Raw genomic sequence first — 21,744 nt, 5'->3', positions numbered from 1 at the left:
CAACAAGCGGGTCCTAACTTTATTTGTTTTGATGATAATACCCGTCCATGGATGATAATGCCCGAGAAAGAGGTGTTAACGATGTTGTTTAGATCAACAACATCACGCATATGGACTGGCCTGCAAGGTCCCTTGATCTGAATCCCATTGAGCATGCTTGGGACATTATTGGAAGTCGTGTTTACGGTCTCCATGTTCACCCCCCGACTCTTGATGACCTTGAGCAGGCGTTACAGAGAGAATGGTAGAACATTCCACAACAGCAACTTTAAAGGCTCATTTGGTCAAAGCAAATACGTGAAGAAGCTTGCATTTGTGCTCATGGTGGTCATACGCGTTACTGAACACTGCTTCACTGACCAAAACTGACTTGAACCTTAATGTTAACATTTTGCTCCATCAATGCAGCACATTTTGGACGACTGTTTCACGGTTTTGATGATTTGTAAGTCTATTATTGCTCAATACCATTTCATTTCATTTTGTTAATCGTGTGTACAATCGTGTGTAATGAGACTACATTTGTGTTGCTCAACTTTTTGTGAAGAGTATATTTTCTCAGTAAAGTACAGATTCTTGTACTTTTGTTGTGTTGGCAGTAAATGGCAGTATTCATTCATTTGGGCACAATACCAAATGGATGGGGGTTTATGGCGTGTCATTATGGCATCTTGATTTGAGCACAGTACAACATGGGTGTGTGATGTGACATGTCACTGTGATGTCATGTGGTAGGCACAATCATACTGGGGGTTTAAGACGTGTCATTTTAGTGTCTTGAAGGGGAGCACAATACCACATACAGGGGGTCTAAGACATGTGATCACAGTGCCCTAAAGGGGGCACAATACCACATACTGGGGGTTTGAGACGTGTCATTTTAGTGTCTTGAAGGGGCACAATACCACATACTAAGACATGTGATCACAGTGCCCTGAAGGGGGCACAATACCACATACAGGGGGTTTAAGACATGTGATCACAGTGCCCTGAAGGGAGCACAATACCACATACTGGGGGTTTAAGACATGTGATCACAGTGCCCTAAAGGGGGCACAATACCACACACTGAGGGTTTAAGACGTGTCATTTTAGTGTCTTGAAGGGGCACAATACCACATACAGGGTCTAAGACATGTGATCACAGGTGCCCTAAAGGGGCAAGCACAATACCACATACTGGGGGTTTGAGACGTGTCATTTTAGTGTCTTGAAGGGGCACAATACCACATACTAAGACATGTGATCACAGTGCCCTGAAGGGGGCACAATACCACATACAGGGGGTCTAAGACATGTGATCACAGTGCCCTAAAGGGGGCACAATACCACACACTGAGGGTTTAAGACGTGTCATTTTAGTGTCTTGAAGGGGGGCACAATACCACATACAGGGGGTCTAAGACATGTGATCACAGTGCCCTAAAGGGGGCACAATACCACATACTGGGGGTTTGAGACGTGTCATTTTAGTGTCTTGAAGGGGCACAATACCACATACTAAGACATGTGATCACAGTGCCCTGAAGGGGGCACAATACCACATACTGGGGGCTTAAGACATGTCATTTTAGTGTCTTGAAGGGGGGCACAATACCACAAACAGGGGGTCTAAGACATGTGATCACAGTGCCCTGAAGGGGGCACAATACCACATACTGGGGGTTTAAGACGTGTCATTTTAGTGTCTTGAAAGGGGCACAATACCACATACTAAGACATGTGATCACAGTGCCCTAAAGGGGGCACAATACCACATACTGGGGGTTGAAGACGTGTCATTTCAGTGTCTTGAAGGGAGGCACAATACCACATACAGGGGGTCTAAGACATGTGATCACAGTGCCCTAAAGGGGGCACAATACCACATACTGGGGGTTTGAGACGTGTCATTTTAGTGTCTTGAAGGGGCACAATACCACATACTAAGACATGTGATCACAGTGCCCTGAAGGGGGCACAATACCACATACAGGGGGTCTAAGACATGTGATCACAGTGCCCTAAAGGGGGCACAATACCACACACTGAGGGTTTAAGACGTGTCATTTTAGTGTCTTGAAGGGGGGCACAATACCACATACAGGGGGTCTAAGACATGTGATCACAGTGCCCTAAAGGGGCACAATACCACATACTGGGGTTTGAGACGTGTCATTTTAGTGTCTTGAAGGGGCACAATACCACATACTAAGACATGTGATCACAGTGCCCTGAAGGGGGCCACACCACATACTGGGGGCTTAAGACATGTCATTTTAGTGTCTTGAAGGGGGGGCACAATACCACATACAGGGGGTCTAAGACATGTGATCACAGTGCCCTGAAGGGGCACAATACCACATACTGGGGGTTTAAAGACGTGTCCTTTTAGTGTCTCTGAAGGGGGCACAATACCACATACTAAGACATGTGATCACAGTGCCCTAAAGGGGGCACAATACCACATACTGGGGGTTGAAGACGTGTCATTTTAGTGTCTTGAAGGGAGGCACAATACCACATACAGGGGGTCTAAGACATGTGATCACAGTGCCCTAAAGGGGGCACAATACCACATACTGGGGGTTTAAGACATGTCATTTTAGTGTCTTGAAGGCCACAATACCACATACAGGGGGTCTAAGACATGTGATCACAGTGCCCCTAAAGGGGCACAATACCACATACTGGGGGTTTAAGACATGTCACTTTAGTGTCTTGAAGGGGGGCACAATACCACATACAGGGGGTCTAAGACATGTGATCACAGTGCCCTAAAGGGGCACAATACCACATACTGGGGGTTTAAGACATGTCATTTTAGTGTCTTGAAGGGGCACAATACCACATACAGGGGTCTAAGACATGTGATCACAGTGCCCTAAAGGGGGCACAATACCACATACTGGCGGTTTAAGACATGTCATTTTAGTGTCTTGAAGGGGGCACAATACCACACACAGGGGTCTAAGACATGTGATCACAGTGCCCTAAAGGGGGCCACAATACCACATACTGGGGGTTTAAGACATGTCATTTTAGTGTCTTGAAGGGGGCACAATACCACATACAGGGGTCTAAGACATGTGATCACAGTGCCCTAAAGGGGCACAATACCACATACTGGGGGTTTAAGACGTGTCATTTTAGTGTCTTGAAGGGGGCACAATACCACATACAGGGGGTCTAAGACATGTGATCACAGTGCCCTAAAGGGGCACAATACCACATACTGGGGTTTAAGACATATCATTTTAGTGTCTTGAAGGGGGCACAATACCACATACAGGGGGTCTAAGACATGTGATCACAGTGCCCTGAAGGGGGCACAATACCACATACTGGGGGTTTAAGACATGTCATTTTAGTGTCTTAAAGGGGGGCACAATACCACATACAGGGGGTCTAAGACATGTGATCACAGTGCCCTAAAGGGGCACAATACCATATACTGGGGGTTTAAGACGTGTCATTTTAGTGTCTTGAAGGGGCACAATACCACATACAGGGGTCTAAGACATGTGATCACAGTGCCCACAGAAGGGGCACAATACCACATACTGGGGGTTTAAGACATATCATTTTAGTGTCTTGAAGGGGGCACAATACCACATACAGGGTCTAAGACATGTGATCACAGTGCCCTGAAGGGGCACAATACCACATACTGGGGGTTTAAGACGTGTCATTTTAGTGTCTTGAAGGGGCACAATACCACATACAGGGGTCTAAGACATGTGATCACAGTGCCCTAAAGGGGGGCACAATACCACATACTGGCGGTTTAAGACGTGTCATTTTAGTGTCTTGAAGGAGGCACAATACCACATACTAAGACATATGATCACAGTGCCCTAAAGGGGGCACAATACCACACACTGAGGGTTTAAGACGTGTCACTTTAGTGTCTTGAAGGGGGGCACAAACCACATACAGGGGGTCTAAGACATGTGATCACAGTGCCCTAAAGGGGGCACAATACCACATACTGGGGGTTTAAGACGTGTCACTTTAGTGTCTTGAAGGGGGGCACAATACCACATACAGGGGTTTAAGACATGTGATCACAGTGCCCTAAAGGGGGCACAATACCACATACTGGGGGTTTAAGACGTGTCATTTTAGTGTCTTGAAGGGGGCACAATACCACATACAGGGGGTCTAAGACATGTGATCACAGTGCCCTGAAGGGGGCACAATACCACATACTGGGGGTTTAAGACGTGTCATTTTAGTGTCTTGAAGGAGGCACAATACCACATACTAAGACATGTGATCACAGTGCCCTGAAGGGGGCACAATACCACATACTATGGGGTTTAAGAGGTGTCACTTTAGTGTCTTGAAGGAGGCACAATACCACATACTAGGGGTTTAAGACGTGTCGTTTTAGTGTCTTGAAGTGGGCACAATACCACATACTGGGGGCTTAAGACGTGTCATTTTAGTGTCTTGAAGGGGGGCACAATACCACAAACAGGGGGTCTAAGACATGTGATCACAGTGCTCTGAAGGGGCACAATACCACATGCACTGGGGGTTTAAGACGTGTCATTTTAGTGTCTTGAAAGGGCACAATACCACATACTAAGACATGTGATCACAGTGCCCTAAAGGGGGCACAATACCACATACTGGGGGTTGAAGACGTGTCATTTCAGTGTCTTGAAGGGAGGCACAATACCACATACAGGGGGTCTAAGACATGTGATCACAGTGCCCTAAAGGGGGCACAATACCACATACTGGGGGTTTAAGACATGTCATTTTAGTGTCTTGAAGGGGCACAATACCACATACAGGGGGTCTAAGACATGTGATCACAGTGCCCTAAAGGGGGCACAATACCACATACTGGGGGTTTAAGACATGTCATTTTAGTGTCTTGAAGGGGGCACAATACCACATACAGGGTCTAAGACATGTGATCACAGTGCCCTAAAGGGGCACAATACCACATACTGGGGGTTTAAGACATGTCACTTTAGTGTCTTGAAGGGGGCACAATACCACATACAGGGGTCTAAGACATGTGATCACAGTGCCCTAAAGGGGGCACAATACCACATACTGGGGGTTTAAGACGTGTCATTTTAGTGTCTTGAAGGGGGGCACAATACCACATACAGGGGGTCTAAGACATGTGATCACAGTGCCCTAAAGGGGGCACAATACCACATACTGGCGGTTTAAGACATGTCATTTTAGTGTCTTGAAGGGGGCACAATACCACATACAGGGGTCTAAGACATGTGATCACAGTGCCCTAAAGGGGCACAATACCACATACTGGGGGTTTAAGACATGTCATTTTAGTGTCTTGAAGGGGGCACAATACCACATACAGGGGTCTAAGACATGTGATCACAGTGCCCCTAAAGGGGGCACACAATACCACATACTGGGGGTTTAAGACGTGTCATTTTAGTGTCTTGAAGGGGCACAATACCACATACAGGGGTCTAAGACATGTGATCACAGTGCCCTAAAGGGGGCACAATACCACATACTGGGGGTTTAAGACATGTCATTTTAGTGTCTTGAAGGGGCACAATACCACATACAGGGGTCTAAGACATAGATCACAGTGCCCTGAAGGGGGCACAATACCACATACTGGGGGTTTAAGACATGTCATTTTAGTGTCTTAAAGGGGGGCACAATACCACATACAGGGGGTCTAAGACATGTGATCACAGTGCCCTAAAGGGGGCACAATACCATATACTGGGGGTTTAAGACGTGTCATTTTAGTGTCTTGAAGGGGCACAATACCACATACAGGGGTCTAAGACATGTGATCACAGTGCCCTGAAGGGGCACAATACCACATACTGGGGGTTTAAGACATATCATTTTAGTGTCTTGAAGGGGGGCACAATACCACATACAGGGGGTCTAAGACATGTGATCACAGTGCCCTGAAGGGGGCACAATACCACATACTGGGGGTTTAAGACGTGTCATTTTAGTGTCTTGAAGGGGGGCACAATACCACATACAGGGGGTCTAAGACATGTGATCACAGTGCCCTAAAGGGGGCACAATACCACATACTGGGGGTTTAAGACGTGTCATTTTAGTGTCTTGAAGGAGGCACAATACCACATACTAAGACATGTGATCACAGTGCCCTAAAGGGGGCACAATACCACACACTGAGGGTTTAAGACGTGTCACTTTAGTGTCTTGAAGGGGGGCACAATACCACATACAGGGGGTCTAAGACATGTGATCACAGTGCCCTAAAGGGGGCACAATACCACATACTGGGGTTTAAGACGTGTCACTTTGGTGTCTTGAAGGGGGCACAATACCACATACTGGGGTTTTAAGACATGTGATCACAGTGCCCTAAAGGGGCACAATACCACCACATACTGGGGGTTTAAGACATGTCATTTTAGTGTCTTGAAGGGGCACAATACCACATACAGGGGGTCTAAGACATGTGATCACAGTGCCCTAAAGGGGGCACAATACCACATACTGGGGGTTTAAGACGTGTCATTTTAGTGTCTTGAAGGGGGGCACAATACCACATACAGGGGGTCTAAGACATGTGATCACAGTGCCCTAAAGGGGGCACAATACCACATACTGGGGGTTTAAGACATATCATTTTAGTGTCTTGAAGGGGCACAATACCACATACAGGGGTCTAAGACATGTGATCACAGTGCCCTGAAGGGGCACAATACCACATACTGGGGGTTTAAGACATGTCATTTTAGTGTCTTAAAGGGGGCACAATACCACATACAGGGGTCTAAGACATGTGATCACAGTGCCCTAAAGGGGCACAATACCATATACTGGGGGTTTAAGGCGTGTCATTTTAGTGTCTTGAAGGGGCACAATACCACATACAGGGGTCTAAGACATGTGATCACAGTGCCTGAAGGGGGCACAATACCACATACTGGGGTTTAAGACATATCATTTTAGTGTCTTGAAGGGGGCACAATACCACATACAGGGGTCTAAGACATGTGATCACAGTGCCTGAAGGGGGCACAATACCACATACTGGGGTTTAAGACGTGTCATTTTAGTGTCTTGAAGGGGCACAATACCACATACAGGGGTCTAAGACATGTGATCACAGTGCCCTAAAGGGGCACAATACCACATACTGGGGGTTTTAAGACGTGTCATTTTAGTGTCTTGAAGGAGGCACAATACCACATACTAAGACATGTGATCACAGTGCCCTAAAGGGGCACAATACCACACACTGAGGGTTTAAGACGTGTCACTTTAGTGTCTTGAAGGGGGCAATACCACATACAGGGGTCTAAGACATGTGATCACAGTGCCCTAAAGGGGCACAATACCACATACTGGGGGGTTTAAGACGTGTCACTTTAGTGTCTTGAAGGGGGCACAATACCACATACAGGGGTTTAAGACATGTGATCACAGTGCCCTAAAGGGGCACAATACCACATACTGGGGGTTTAAGACGTGTCATTTTAGTGTCTTGAAGGGGGCACAATACCATACAGGGTCTAAGACATGTGATCACAGTGCCCTGAAGGGGCACAATACCACATACTGGGGTTTAAGACGTGTCATTTTAGTGTCTTGAAGGAGGCACAATACCACATACTAAGACATGTGATCACAGTGCCCTGAAGGGGCACAATACCACATACTATGGGGTTTAAGAGGTGTCACTTTAGTGTCTTGAAGGAGGCACAATACCACATACTAGGGGTTTAAGACGTGTCGTTTTAGTGTCTTGAAGTGGGCACAATACCACATACTGGGGGCTTAAGACGTGTCATTTTAGTGTCTTGAAGGGGGGCACAATACCACAAACAGGGGGTCTAAGACATGTGATCACAGTGCTCTGAAGGGGGCACAATACCACATACTGGGGGTTTAAGACGTGTCATTTTAGTGTCTTGAAAGGGGCACAATACCACATACTAAGACATGTGATCACAGTGCCCTAAAGGGGGCACAATACCACATACTGGGGGTTGAAGACGTGTCATTTCAGTGTCTTGAAGGGAGGCACAATACCACATACAGGGGGTCTAAGACATGTGATCACAGTGCCCTAAAGGGGGCACAATACCACATACTGGGGGTTTAAGACATGTCATTTTAGTGTCTTGAAGGGGGCACAATACCACATACAGGGGGTCTAAGACATGTGATCACAGTGCCCTAAAGGGGCACAATACCACATACTGGGGGTTTAAGACATGTCATTTTAGTGTCTTGAAGGGGGCACAATACCACATACAGGGGTCTAAGACATGTGATCACAGTGCCCTAAAGGGGCACAATACCACATACTGGGGTTTAAGACATGTCACTTTAGTGTCTTGAAGGGGGCACAATACCACATACAGGGTCTAAGACATGTGATCACAGTGCCCTAAAGGGGCACAATACCACACACTGGGGGTTTAAGACGTGTCATTTAGTGTCTTGAAGGGGCACAATACCACATACAGGGGTCTAAGACATGTGATCACAGTGCCCTAAAGGGGCACAATACCACCACATACTGGCGGTTTAAGACATGTCATTTAGTGTCTTGAAGGGGGCACAATACCACATACAGGGGTCTAAGACATGTGATCACAGTGCCCTAAAGGGGGCACAATACCACATACTGGGGGTTTAAGACATGTCATTTTAGTGTCTTGAAGGGGGCAATACCACATACAGGGTCTAAGACATGTGATCACAGTGCCCTAAAGGGGCACAATACCACATACTGGGGGTTTAAGACGTGTCATTTTAGTGTCTTGAAGGGGGCACAATACCACACAGGGGGTCTAAGACATGTGATCACAGTGCCCTAAAGGGGCACAATACCACATACTGGGGGTTTAAGACATGTCATTTTAGTGTCTTGAAGGGGCCACAATACCACATACAGGGGGTCTAAGACATGTGATCACAGTGCCCTGAAGGGGGCACAATACCACATACTGGGGGTTTAAGACATGTCATTTAGTGTCTTAAGGGGGCACAATACCACATACAGGGGTCTAAGACATGTGATCACAGTGCCCTAAAGGGGCACAATACCATATACTGGGGGTTTAAGGCGTGTCATTTTAGTGTCTTGAAGGGGCACAATACCACATACAGGGGTCTAAGACATGTGATCACAGTGCCCTGAAGGGGGCACAATACCACATACTGGGGGTTTAAGACATATCATTTTAGTGTCTTGAAGGGGGGCACAATACCACATACAGGGGTCTAAGACATGTGATCACAGTGCCCTGAAGGGGGGCACAATACCACATACTGGGGGGTTTAAGGCGTGTCATTTTAGTGTCTTGAAGGGGGCACAATACCACATACAGGGGTCTAAGACATGTGATCACAGTGCCCTAAAGGGGCACAATACCACATACTGGGGGTTTAAGACGTGTCATTTTAGTGTCTTGAAGGAGGCACAATACCACATACTAAGACATGTGATCACAGTGCCCTAAAGGGGGCACAATACCACACACTGAGGGTTTAAGACGTGTCACTTTAGTGTCTTGAAGGGGGGCACAATACCACATACAGGGGGTCTAAGACATGTGATCACAGTGCCCTAAAGGGGGCACAATACCACATACTGGGGGTTTAAGACGTGTCACTTTAGTGTCTTGAAGGGGGGCACAATACCACATACTGGGGGTTTAAGACATGTGATCACAGTGCCCTAAAGGGGGCACAATACCACATACTGGGGGTTTAAGACGTGTCATTTTAGTGTCTTGAAGGGGGGCACAATACCACATACAGGGGGTCTAAGACATGTGATCACAGTGCCCTGAAGGGGGCACAATACCACATACTGGGGGTTTAAGACGTGTCATTTTAGTGTCTTGAAGGAGGCACAATACCACATACTAAGACATGTGATCACAGTGCCCTGAAGGGGGCACAATACCACATACTATGGGGTTTAAGAGGTGTCACTTTAGTGTCTTGAAGGAGGCACAATACCACATACTAGGGGTTTAAGACGTGTCGTTTTAGTGTCTTGAAGTGGGCACAATACCACATACTGGAGGTTTAAGACGTGTCATTTTGGTGCCTTGAAGGGTGCACCGTCGCTCTTCTAAAGGACATATCATACAACATGCATACTTATGTCATTAGGAAGGGAAATATAACCAAACATAGAGACTGGTAGGCTGGTGTCAATGTAAAGCCTTGGCCATCAATATGTATCATTCACAAAACCCTGATGGTATGTGTCATTTTCTTTATTCAACATTTATGTAAACAGAGATATAAGTATAAATGGAGTATTAATATATATCATGGATGAAACAATAAATGAATTAAAAACATAACATAAGAATTTACTATTGCATAATCCCCTCATCAAGCACCAGTATACACAAGGCTGTATAACATCCTGGTCAGTTTCATCTCGCAGGAACATATGATTTAATAAGAATGTAAGACATTGCAAATCCATGGTGAGTTGGATACATATAAATCTGCATCTTCACACTGGTATGATGGAGTGAGTGAGTTTAGTTTTACGCTGCACTCAGCAACATTCCAGGTATATGACGGCGGTCTGTAAATAATCGAATCTGGACCAGACAATCCAGTGATCAACAACATGAGCATCGATCTGCACAATTGGGAACCGATGACATGTGTCAACCAAGTCAGCGAGCCTGACCACCCGAACCCGTTATTCGCCTCTTACGACAAGCATGGGTTACTGAAGATCAATATTCTAACCCGGACCTTCACGGGTAGTGTGATGGACAGGTGTGATGGACAGGTGTGTTGGACAGGTGTGATGGACAGGTGTGTTGGACAGGTGTGATGGACAGGTGTGATAGACAGGTGTGTTGGACAGGTGTGATGGACAGGTGTGATGAACAGGTGTGTTGGACAGGTGTGTTGGACAGGTGTGTGACTGTGAGGTGAGTGAGTGAATTGGGTTTTACATGATTTCAGCCATATTCCTGCAAAATTATGGTGTCTTCTGAATTGAGTTTCATGATGATTAGATGCACATTCAGTAAGGGTGTTTTCTATATCTATATGGTGTCTTCTGAATTGTGTTTCATGATGATTAGATGCACATTCAGTAAGGTTGTTTTCTATATCTATACGGTGTCTTCTGATGTAAATAAATCTGAGTGAACATAGAGGCCTGTTCAGGTCAGGAATGAGAGACAAAATGTTCCTGGAAATTCAGCACTTGAATTAGTTAGATATTGCTTACACATATTCTTCAGAATTATGGCACAGGAGGTTTCTTTAATACAAAGTATACATACTGATAGTATCAGAAATACTTGTATATGGGAAGAGCTACTGATTATGGAGAAGGGAGACAACTCTTGGTCACACAAGGAAGACTTGTCCCGAGAGGGCTGTACTTCTGTGGATGACCAGATGCTTCACCATAGCTGAAACTGCTTCACAGCCTTCTGTTGTCTGAAATACATATCAATGTATGTATTATTATTCAACTATCTTTCCTCCATTTATTGTTGAGATGGTAAAAACAGACAGATGTTTTGGACTGTATAAACCAGAGACTCTCCTTGAGTGGATGGGTAAGTGCAGTTTTAAACCACTTTAGCAATATTCCAATGATATCATGGTAGGAGACACCAGAATTGGGTTCCACAGGTTGTACACATGTGGGGAATCGAACCTGATCCTTGGCATGACAAGCAAAAGTTTTTACCACTAGGTTACCCCATCGCCGCCTCTCCTTCAGAGACCCGTGAAGATCCGGAGTAGAATAGGTCTTCAGCAACCCATGCTTGTCACAGAAGGTGACTATGCTTGCCGTAAGAGGCGACTAACGGGATTGGGTGGTCAGGCTTGCTGACTTGGTTGACACATGTCATCGGTTCCCATTTGAGCAGATCGATGTTCATGATGTTGATCACTGGATTGTCTGGTCCAGACTCGATTATTTACAGACCACCGTCATATAGCTGGAATATTGCTGAGTGTGGCGTAAAACTAAACTCACTCACTCACTCACTCTCCTTCAGAGTATGGTGGTAGGGGTCTATCTAATGTATTAAACCTGTCATTAATAATGTACATTGCAATCTTATCATGCTAATTGGCTTAAAACATTGTTCAGTGTGATTAGATCCTGCAAATTCTTCTGCAGTGTATGAATACATTTCTTGATGTATATATCCTTTTCTCAATCCCAAATTTACAACAAAAAGGCTCTTGGCGAAATGGAGTATTATATTTCATAAGTAGTAATGTTGATCAATATCTACCATACCTGATTCTGCTAACCAAGCCAATTGAAATGTGGTAGCAAGTATATTACATAGACCTTTATATCATGATGACGTTCCAGTCATGTCAATCTCACAACTGTTAAAGTTCAAAAAAGGAGAGAGTACTGCAGAACATTTTTGATAACTTGAAATACCTGAGCTAGAACAGCATACACCATGAAATGCTGACCCTTCAGCTGGATGGCCAGTTGCTTGAAGTGAACACTCAGTTGGTGATGCTGGTCGGACACCTGGGTTGGTTCAAGCATGAACACGTGAATGTGGCAGTGGTCAAACAATAGCCGGTCACCACATGGATGGGTGGCCGGATTCAGAGCTGACCGGTTAGAGGGCAGCGAGGAGTGGATGTGGATGAAGGTGTTGGCATGTTCACTGTGAGACTGTGTGATTATCTCCGACGTGACTTTAACCTACAGATAGAGCATCACATGTATCCATGTACTTAAACTATCACCCAGTTATAACCACAACCCAAATGATTTCAATTTAAGGATAGTGACTGGTGCTGAGCTGAACCCAGATCACTGTGATCCTGACAGAAATAAGAACCTTTGGTGTGAAACACTTTGGGTCTCCCACAACCAAGTTGAAAGCAGCCAGACCCACTGAATCAGTTATAGCCACCATCCTCTTGGACAGCAAAGACATAATACATAACATCAACAACTATAAATGGTGAATGTTTGCCAACTTATTGAAATGAGTGAGTTTAGTTTTATGCTTCACTCAGCAATATTTCAGCTATATCATCAACAGCAGAAGCATCCATCTACACAATTGGGATACAATGACATGTGCCAACCCAGTCAGTGGTTGACACCCGATCCCATTAGTCGCCTCTTACGATTAACATGGGTTACTGAAGATGAATTCTAACCCAGATCTTCACGGGTAACTCATTGACAAGATGGCAACAACTGAATAACAAGAAGCATTTCAGCTGACACTGAGTGACATAGTGTCCCTCTCTATCAGGACAATGCTGTTGTTTACACCATCCATGTTGCAATTGCTGCTGTGTGGAAGTGTGGATACTAGTCTCTAATCAACTGTCATATAAAGAAGCCGTTGTCTTGACAAGAACCAACCTTATTCCTCGTAGCATTACAGTACACTGTTTTCCATGTGCTCGGCTCACATACACATCCCATAATAATCATCTGCAGGGGGCATAACTCTTGTATGGATACCTGCTCTAAACTGGCCAATACTGACACCCATCTCCCTTCTTCTTCAGATATGGCCATTAGTGATTACCACCTAATTGTTAGATCAGCATTCTAGAGGTTGGTGTGGCAATAATTAAGTATACAACTTTAAGGATAATAAACAAGAAGTTGTTATCCATAATGCTGTATGCTTCTTTATTGATTACCAACTGTTTTCAAATTAAAATAAACCAAACACAATGATAACTGACCTCTATAAGAGACGGAACAAAAATCAGGGGTGAGAATGAAGTTTTGGGAAAAACTCTGAAAACTAGCAGGGGGTTTAGCATCTATCGGATTTAGACGATTCACAACAATGACCCTTGGTCTTATGAAATTCCCGGAATTCCGCGGAGCCGCGGAAAATTCTCATCCCTGAAAAATACAGCAATGAGACTATGTTAAAAGATAAATAAAACTCCAACAATATTTCACTTTGTGTTCACTGAGCTAAAGAATTTTCATAAACCCTTGTAATTTGCAAATACACAATTGTCCCAGAATGTTCAAATGTTACTTCTCCCTTCCTCACCTGCTCAGATCTCACGGCAGTACACAGCTGTCTCTCAAGGGTATCCACTAACACATCTTGTCCAGCTGTGGCCAGTATGGCTACTTGGAGAAACTGTTCTGTGGAGATATACACACTACTGTTAACATTGTTACAAGGTTTCAGATCAGTGCATTTTCTCTGTCATTGAATGAGTGTCCTCTACATCTCCTGAAGATATATTTCAGAGGTATGGAAGAAACTGTTATCAAAATTTTGTGAAATCATGAAAGTAACATTTGAATAAAAGTATTGCTGTTATATCTTAAATACAATGATATCTGTTGCAGACACTGGACTGAAAAATGTCCTCTGAGTAAGTCTTTATAGATCTGGGGTGGTGGGGTATCCCACCGGTTAAATCATTCGCTTGTCACACCAAAGACAAGGGTTAGATTCCCTACATGGGTACAATGTGTGAAGCTCACTTCAGCTGTCCCTGCCGTGATATTGATGGAATATTGCTTAAAGCGGTGTAAACCCCAACTCACTCACTCACTATATAGATAATGACGAAATACCTTTCAGCATTGCTTCTGCTGCATGTAGATCCTTCTTGTGTGTCACCTGGGCAGAAGGAAACAGTACAAGTCAGGAAGTTAATCAATACATAACAAAATCTAATCGTTCAGACTGTTATGATTAGCATGATTGAAAAACTTCCTTCTGCCATACAAGTTTCTTGGTTAACAGGTGATTATTCTCAGTACTTTGAAAATACAGAAACTTTCAAACCTTGTCAGTCCTTGATGATATTTGCTTTAGAGGATAACACTTTCATAATATTCAGATCGGATATTATTGCACACAATATCCTGTATTGTTGTATTTTTAATACCACACTGGTGTTTATTTGTAGTACACTGTACTCTACTCCATGTCAACACTGACTCTACACCAGCATGTTGACATGCTCACCTTCCACAAGTAGGGCTTGCCGGCCACTATACACGCATTCACACCAGCGTACTTCTTGGCCAGCAGAAGACACTCAGTACCATAGTCAAAATCAAAGTCGGTACTCTGTCAATAAAAACAGTTAATGACAGACCAACAACAGGACATAAGCTCACTTGACCGTGAGTGAGGAGAGATAAGCTGTACCTAAAAAGATAGGTGCGTAGCAATGAAAAAATACAGTAATTGACACAATGGAGTTAAGTCAGTGATGTTTATATTGAAATAGGTTTCTCTTCCCCCTCTGCCTATACGCATTTTTGGGCATGTAAATCCATAAATTAAGACACGCCCACTTTCCATTTTAAATGTAATTATGCTTTAAACGTTATATATGTAGAGCGTTCTTGTGTGATACAAGACATCTGTTTATTGAAATAAACATCCTGTATTCCTGTGTTATGTTTATCTACTTGTATGCCTGTTTAATGTGGATACTGGAAGACCTCTGGCATCTCATTCACAGCATACAGAGGGAATATCTAAATTCTTATCAGCGTTATGATTAATGCCTCATCATGCTTATAGTTCTGTTTGATGACGTAATCCTTACGGAATCAGTGTTATCATCTGTATTATTACCTTCTCGTAGGCCTGTTTAATGACATGATACTTAAATCCCTGCGGCATTTCGCTCGCAGCGTACTGACTTCTGTCCAAGGACTCTGTCAACATCCCGTCAGAATCTGACGCAATCACCGTGGATATGAGGGGTCGGGTGACTCCTGATGCCTGACAGAATAACTATGTCTTAATAACAGCTTAATAACTTAATACCACATACTTTCAAGCATGGGGAATAACAATTAAATTCAAGTAAAAACATCCAGTTTTAAATAACACTTTGTCAGGAGACTGCGAACAAATCTACTGTACTGCGTGAATGGATCGCAGTGTGGTGGCTGATATACATGTGATGTCAATATATACACGTTCACTTACAACATGCGTTATTGAGCAACAGAGTATGGTCTTATGCAGCTTGTGGCATTATCCATACAATATCATAATTCAGTGCAACAGAAATAAATACATTGTACAGATGGGTAAACTGAACCTGGGCCTTTGAATGAACTGTTTAACAACTAGGCTTCCCTAATGTCCTAACATATTGAGGATTATTTAGTACAGGAAAGAACATTACCCCATGTTTGTGAGCAGCCAAGGCAATGTCTCGGATGAGGATCTTCTTCACCAAATATTCTAACTGCATCATGAATCAAGACAACATCTGGTGCACTGCATACTGAAACAGTCAGCATGGATCTGTGGGTTACCGTGGTTACTGCCATGTTATATTACAATAATCACAGATTTTATACTTGCAAAAACATCATCAAAATCAGATGAAACTGTTTTAAATTTTTATGCTTCTTAATGTTTGACATCAAACAAGGAAATATGACAAAATGTATCAAATCAATGTGGTAGTTATGAGAATAAATGATCAAACTTATAGCAGACTTTTTATTATTTGAGCATGTTGGGTGTTTAAAAGCAGTAAGTGACAATGGTTATGATCAGAACAAGGAAAAAAGTAAGGGAATCTGAGAAACACTTGACCTCTGCCTTTAATCCATTTGGTCATTCACAAGCCACATTGTTACCATGGATACAGCCATAGCGGTTTCATGCACTCTTGTTATCACAAAATAAATCAAATATGGTCATCTGCTTATCCTTCTATCTCACAATGCTGACCTGACGAAAGATTTTCATGTTTTTCTGTCATTCCTGAAACAGTATTAATACTGCATAGTTTCAATCAATTTAACATACCACCTGAAACAGCCTTGATGCCATTGTAGATAGATCTGTGCCTGGTTGGGGACCCAGCAACAACAGTGACCTTGTGGAGGTTGTAGTCTGTTACCAGCTGGAGCATCATGTCCTTGCAGCTCTCCGACACTGTCACAATGATGAACTTGATCCATGGCAGCCTGTCTTATACATACTCAGAAGTCAACAGTTGGAAACTGAGAAGTCATTATACCTCATACTTCACAGATAATATACATTATGTTATGTTTATGAGACTAATCATGTTTACAATACATCATGAGACATTTTTTTCAGAGTTGCTGTAATATTGTTCGTCTGTGTGTGAGATATAGAAGATGCTTTGTGTGTAGAGAACAAACCAATGGTGTGTTCAACCCTGCTAAAGGCGAGTCTGTGTGTGAGATATAGAAGATGCTTTGTGTGTAGAGAACAAACCAATGGTGTGTTCAACCCTGCTAAAGGCGAGTCTGTGTTTGAGATATAGAAGATGCTTTGTGTGTAGAGAACAAACCAGTGGTGTGTTCAACCCTGCTAAAGGTGAGTCTGTGTGTGAGCTGTAGAAGATGCTTTGTGTGTAGAGAACAAACCAGTGGTGTGTTCAACCCTGCTAAAGGTGAGTCTGTGTGTGAGATATAGAAGATGCTTTGTGTGTAATGAACAAACCAGTGGTGTGTTCAACCCTGCTAAAGGTAAGTCAGTGTGTGAGCTGTAGAAGATGCTTTGTGTGTAGAGAACAAACCAGTGGTGTGTTCAACCCTGCTAAAGGTGAGTCTGTGTGTGAGATATAGAAGATGCTTTGTGTGTAATGAACAAACCAGTGGTGTGTTCAACCCTGCTAAAGGTGAGTCTGTGTGTGAGATATAGAAGATGCTTTGTGTGTAGAGAACAAACCAGTGGTGTGTTCAACCCTGCTAAAGTCGAGTCTAGTGTTTGAGATATAGAAGATGCTTTGTGTGTAGAGAACAAACCAGTGGTGTGTTCAACCCTGCTAAAGGTGAGTCTGTGTGTGAGATATAGAAGATGCTTTGTGTGTAGAGAACAAACCAATGGTGTGTTCAACCCTGCTAAAGGCGAGTCTGTGTGTGAGATATAGAAGATGCTTTGTGTGTAGAGAACAAACCAATGGTGTGTTCAACCCTGCTAAAGGTGAGTCAGTGTGTGAGAGCTGTAGAAGATGCTTTGTGTGTAGAGAACAAACCAGTGGTGTGTTCAACCCTGCTAAAGGTGAGTCTGTGTGTGAGCTATAGAAGATGCTTTGTGTGTGTAGAGAACAAACCAGTGGTGTGTTCAACCCTGCTAAAGGTGAGTCTGTGTGTGAGATATAGAAGATGCTTTGTGTGTAGAGAACAAACCAGTGGTGTGTTCAACCCTGCTAAAGGTAAGTCTGTGTGTGAGCTATAGAAGATGCTTTGTGTGTAGAGAACAAACCAGTGGTGTGTTCAACCCTGCTAAAGTCGAGTCTGTGTTTGAGATATAGAAGATGCTTTGTGTGTAGAGAACAAACCAGTGGTGTGTTCAACCCTGCTAAAGGCAAGTCTGTGTGTGAGATATAGAAGATGCTTTGTGTAGAGAACAAACCAGTGGTGTGTTCAACCCTGCTAAAGGTAAGTCTGTGTGTGAGATATAGAAGATGCTTTTAGTGTGTAATGAACAAACCAGTGGTGTGTTCAACCCTGCTAAAGGTAAGTCTGTGTGTGAGCTATAGAAGATGCTTTGTGTGTAGAGAACAAACCAGTGGTGTGTTCAACCCTGCTAAAGGTAAGTCTGGTAAGTCAGTGTGTGAGATATAGAAGATGCTTTGTGTGTAGAGAGAACAAAACCAGTGGTGTGTTCAACCCTGCTAAAGGCGAGTCTGTGTGTGAGATATAGAAGATGCTTTGTGTGTAATGAACAAACCAGTGGTGTGTTCAACCCTGCTAAAGGTAAGTCTGTGTGTGAGCTGTAGAAGATGCTTTGTGTGTAGAGAACAAACCAGTGGTGTGTTCAACCCTGCTAAAGGTAAGTCTGTGTGTGAGATATTGAAGTGTTGTGTAAACTACATAACAGGACACAATTTCTAGTTCTGGTTCGTTTCCTTGACCGCTCAGTGGTCCAGTCGATAAAGGGGCTGGTAGATTCTCAGGTGCTTCATTCGAAAGGACTATATAAGATGGTTGTTGTTGTTGCTTACTTGCCTGTTGTTCAGCATTAAGTGAATAAAACAATGACTGGTCTACTCAGAATCAGGAGTGGTTGGGTAGCCTAGTGGCTAAAGTGTTTACTCATGCCAAAGACCCAGGTTTGATTCCCTACGTGGTACAGTGTGTGAAGCCCATTTCTGGTGTCCCCCGCCGCGCTGTTGCTGGAATATTGCTAAAAGTGGCATAAGACCATACTCACTCACCAAGAGTCAGTATTCTGTTTCTGTGTGCGAGTGAGTTAGTATGATTTTGCACTGGTTTTAGCAATATTCCAGCAATATCATGACAGGCGACACCAGAAATGGGCTTCATATATTGTACCCTTGACTTGATCATTTTCAGGCCACAGTCATAAAACTGGAATATTGCTGAACGCACTGTTCAGAAACACATGGTTGTACTCCATCTGTATTTGAGATAGAACTCATTCATTGCAGTTATTCCTTTTTCAGAGCTCATTAACAAGCTGAAGAAACATAAAGAGGAGGAGGAAAGTGATTCTGATGCAGAGGCGGCTGCTGGCTTGGCAGAGTGGAATCAGGTGGAGAAAGGGACATTACAGGAGGGGAGCCAGGAGGAGAGTGGCTCTGACAAGAGAGTGGCTTCTGGGGGTTGGAATCAGGTGGAGTAGAGGATGTGATGAGGTGGGGCCAGGAGGAGAGCGGCTCTGACAAGGGAGTGGCTTCAGGGGGTTTGTAATCAGATGGAGTAGGGGATGTGATGAGGGGGGAGCCAAGAGGAGAGCAGCTCTGACAAGGGAGCGGCTTCTGGGGGTTGGAATTAGGTGGAGTAGGGGATGTGATCAGGTGTCTCCAGGAGGAGAGTGGCTCTGACAAGGGAGTGGCTTTTGGGGGTTGGAATCAGGTGGAGTAGGGGGTGTGATGAGGTGGGGCCAGGAGGAGAATGGCTCTGACAAGGGAGCGGCTTTTGGTGGTTGGAATCAGGTGGAGTAGGGGGTGTGATGAGGTGGGGCCAGGAGGAGAATGGCTCTGACAAGGGAGTGGCTTCTGGGGGTTGGAATTGGGTGGAGTAGGGGATGTGATGGATGGACGGGGTCAGGTTGGTGGGGTGGTGTGTGTCTCCTTTGGAGATATGCACTGTGGTTGGTCTGTGTGGGATTGGCAGGTGTGTTTTCCATGGGGAGAAGTGCATTACCAGTAGTCAGAAATGAGATACAGGTGGTTTGGATAAAATGTAGAAGTAATTCAGAAAGTGAGAACAGTAATTCTTTCTTGAGATATAGTCTAGACTGTGTTTAATAGCTTCATTATAGAGATAACCTAGCTTTTGTTCAAAGCTTTAATTTGTAATTTACCAGTAGCTGAAGATAACAATGCTTATTGTCTGGGGTCAGAAGAGGATATTGACAGCAATGACCATGCAGAGCCAAGGGAGTGTCGGTTACTATGGTTACAAGATGTTTGTAGTCAAATATACAAAAACACTATGTAATGCTACCAATTACAAACAATTTACAGAGATGAAACATACTGCATTCTCAATAAAGGTTAGGTTATCTGTAGATGATTACCTTCGTTCTACCATGACAAAATGAAATACAAACTCTTTGTGTTAGCAGAGACACTGAGTGAAGTGGCATCCATAGTTTGAGAAAGTTTTTGATCTGAATTTAGGAAACAGTGAAACTAGCCTGTGAATGTATAGTGCTGAATATGCATTGTCGATTTACATCATACTGTATCTGAATATATTTCAGACATGGAAAGTTTGTAGTGTAGCTGGTAGCTTGAAGTAGGCACCTCTGAAGAACTTCACCATACCTCACAGTTCACCTTATCTCACTGTTATGACGTCACACAGCTCATTGTGTGAGGAAAGGACTTCACAGTCAGATACAGAAAGGCCATAACCTTTAAGCTCGCTGTTGCCCCCAAACTTTAAGTTATACTCAGCTGATTTCTATGATTTCTTTCCAGCATCTATCGCCACAATTACTTTGGTGTTTTGAAAGCTTGAAAGTAGGGTCCTTTCTACGTCTGACTGTGATGTCCTCTGCATCACAAAAGTGATGGCATCATAAAAGTGTGGTGAAATAGGAAACCTTGTCTTGTGGATGAGTTCTGGTGAAGTCTCAGCTTTACAGCTGATAATGTTAAGAGTTATGTTATCATACTTTGTAAAATATCACTTGAATTATTATGGTTTGTAGATAAAACTTGCATTTTCATACATTGTAAATAGACATTGTTCATGTGATGCATTGTAAGTAAACATGTGCATCATCAATAAATGGAATTTCCTATATGTTGGACTTGTCACTACTGTTGGACTTGTCACTACTGTTGGACGGCTGCTGCTACTGCTACTGTAACTGCCACTACTGCTGCTGTTACTGTAACTGCCACTACTGCTACTGTAACTGCCACTACTGCTCCTGTTGCTGCTGTAACTGCCACTACTGCTACTGTAACTGCCACTACTGCTACTGCTACTGTAACTACCACTACTGCTACTGTAACTACCACTACTGCTACTGTAACTACCACTACTGCTACTGTAACTACCACTACTGCCACTGTAACTGCCACTACTGCCACTGTAACTACCACTACTGCTACTGTAACTACCACTACTGCTACTGTAACTGCCACTACTGCTACTGTAACTGCCACTACTGCTACTGTAACTGCCTACTGCTACTGTAACTGCCACTACTGCTACTGTAACTACTGCTACTGTAACTGCCGCTACTGTAACTGCCACTACTGCTACTGTAACTGCCACTACTGCTACTGTAACTGCCACTACTGCTACTGTAACTGCCACTACTGCTACTGTAACTG

General features: G+C 43.8%; 1 protein-coding gene and 1 long non-coding RNA gene across 5 annotated transcripts; one reads left to right on the top strand and one right to left on the bottom strand.

The window, feature by feature from the left end:
• Positions 1-10,949: 10,949 nt before the first annotated feature.
• Positions 10,950-16,908, bottom strand: LOC124281372 (D-ribitol-5-phosphate cytidylyltransferase-like). Its single transcript, XM_046717411.1, is given in 9 exon segments — positions 10,950-11,421; positions 12,395-12,670; positions 14,004-14,101; positions 14,543-14,588; positions 14,940-15,044; positions 15,561-15,710; positions 16,123-16,179; positions 16,181-16,224; positions 16,758-16,908. Coding segments are annotated over 9 exon segments (978 nt in total). The 5' UTR covers positions 16,867-16,908; the 3' UTR covers positions 10,950-11,328.
• A 372-nt stretch (positions 16,909-17,280) lies between these two features.
• Positions 17,281-21,205, top strand: LOC124281373. 4 transcript variants are annotated; one of them, XR_006899913.1, is made up of 2 exons: positions 17,281-17,297; positions 19,393-21,205. It is a non-coding gene; the product is annotated as an uncharacterized LOC124281373 (long non-coding RNA). The 4 variants fall into 4 exon arrangements; XR_006899911.1 differs by lacking the exon at positions 17,281-17,297 and adding an exon at positions 17,873-17,906; XR_006899910.1 differs by lacking the exon at positions 17,281-17,297 and adding an exon at positions 18,624-18,682.
• Positions 21,206-21,744: the final 539 nt, after the last annotated feature.

The sequence above is a fragment of the Haliotis rubra genome, unplaced genomic scaffold (assembly GCF_003918875.1).
Source record: "Haliotis rubra isolate DU_JTF1 unplaced genomic scaffold, ASM391887v1 Scf283, whole genome shotgun sequence".
In the NCBI taxonomy this organism is placed as follows: domain Eukaryota; kingdom Metazoa; phylum Mollusca; class Gastropoda; order Lepetellida; family Haliotidae; genus Haliotis; species Haliotis rubra.
Note: the sequence above shows the minus strand (reverse complement) of the source record. Positions and strands in the feature narration are given on the sequence as shown.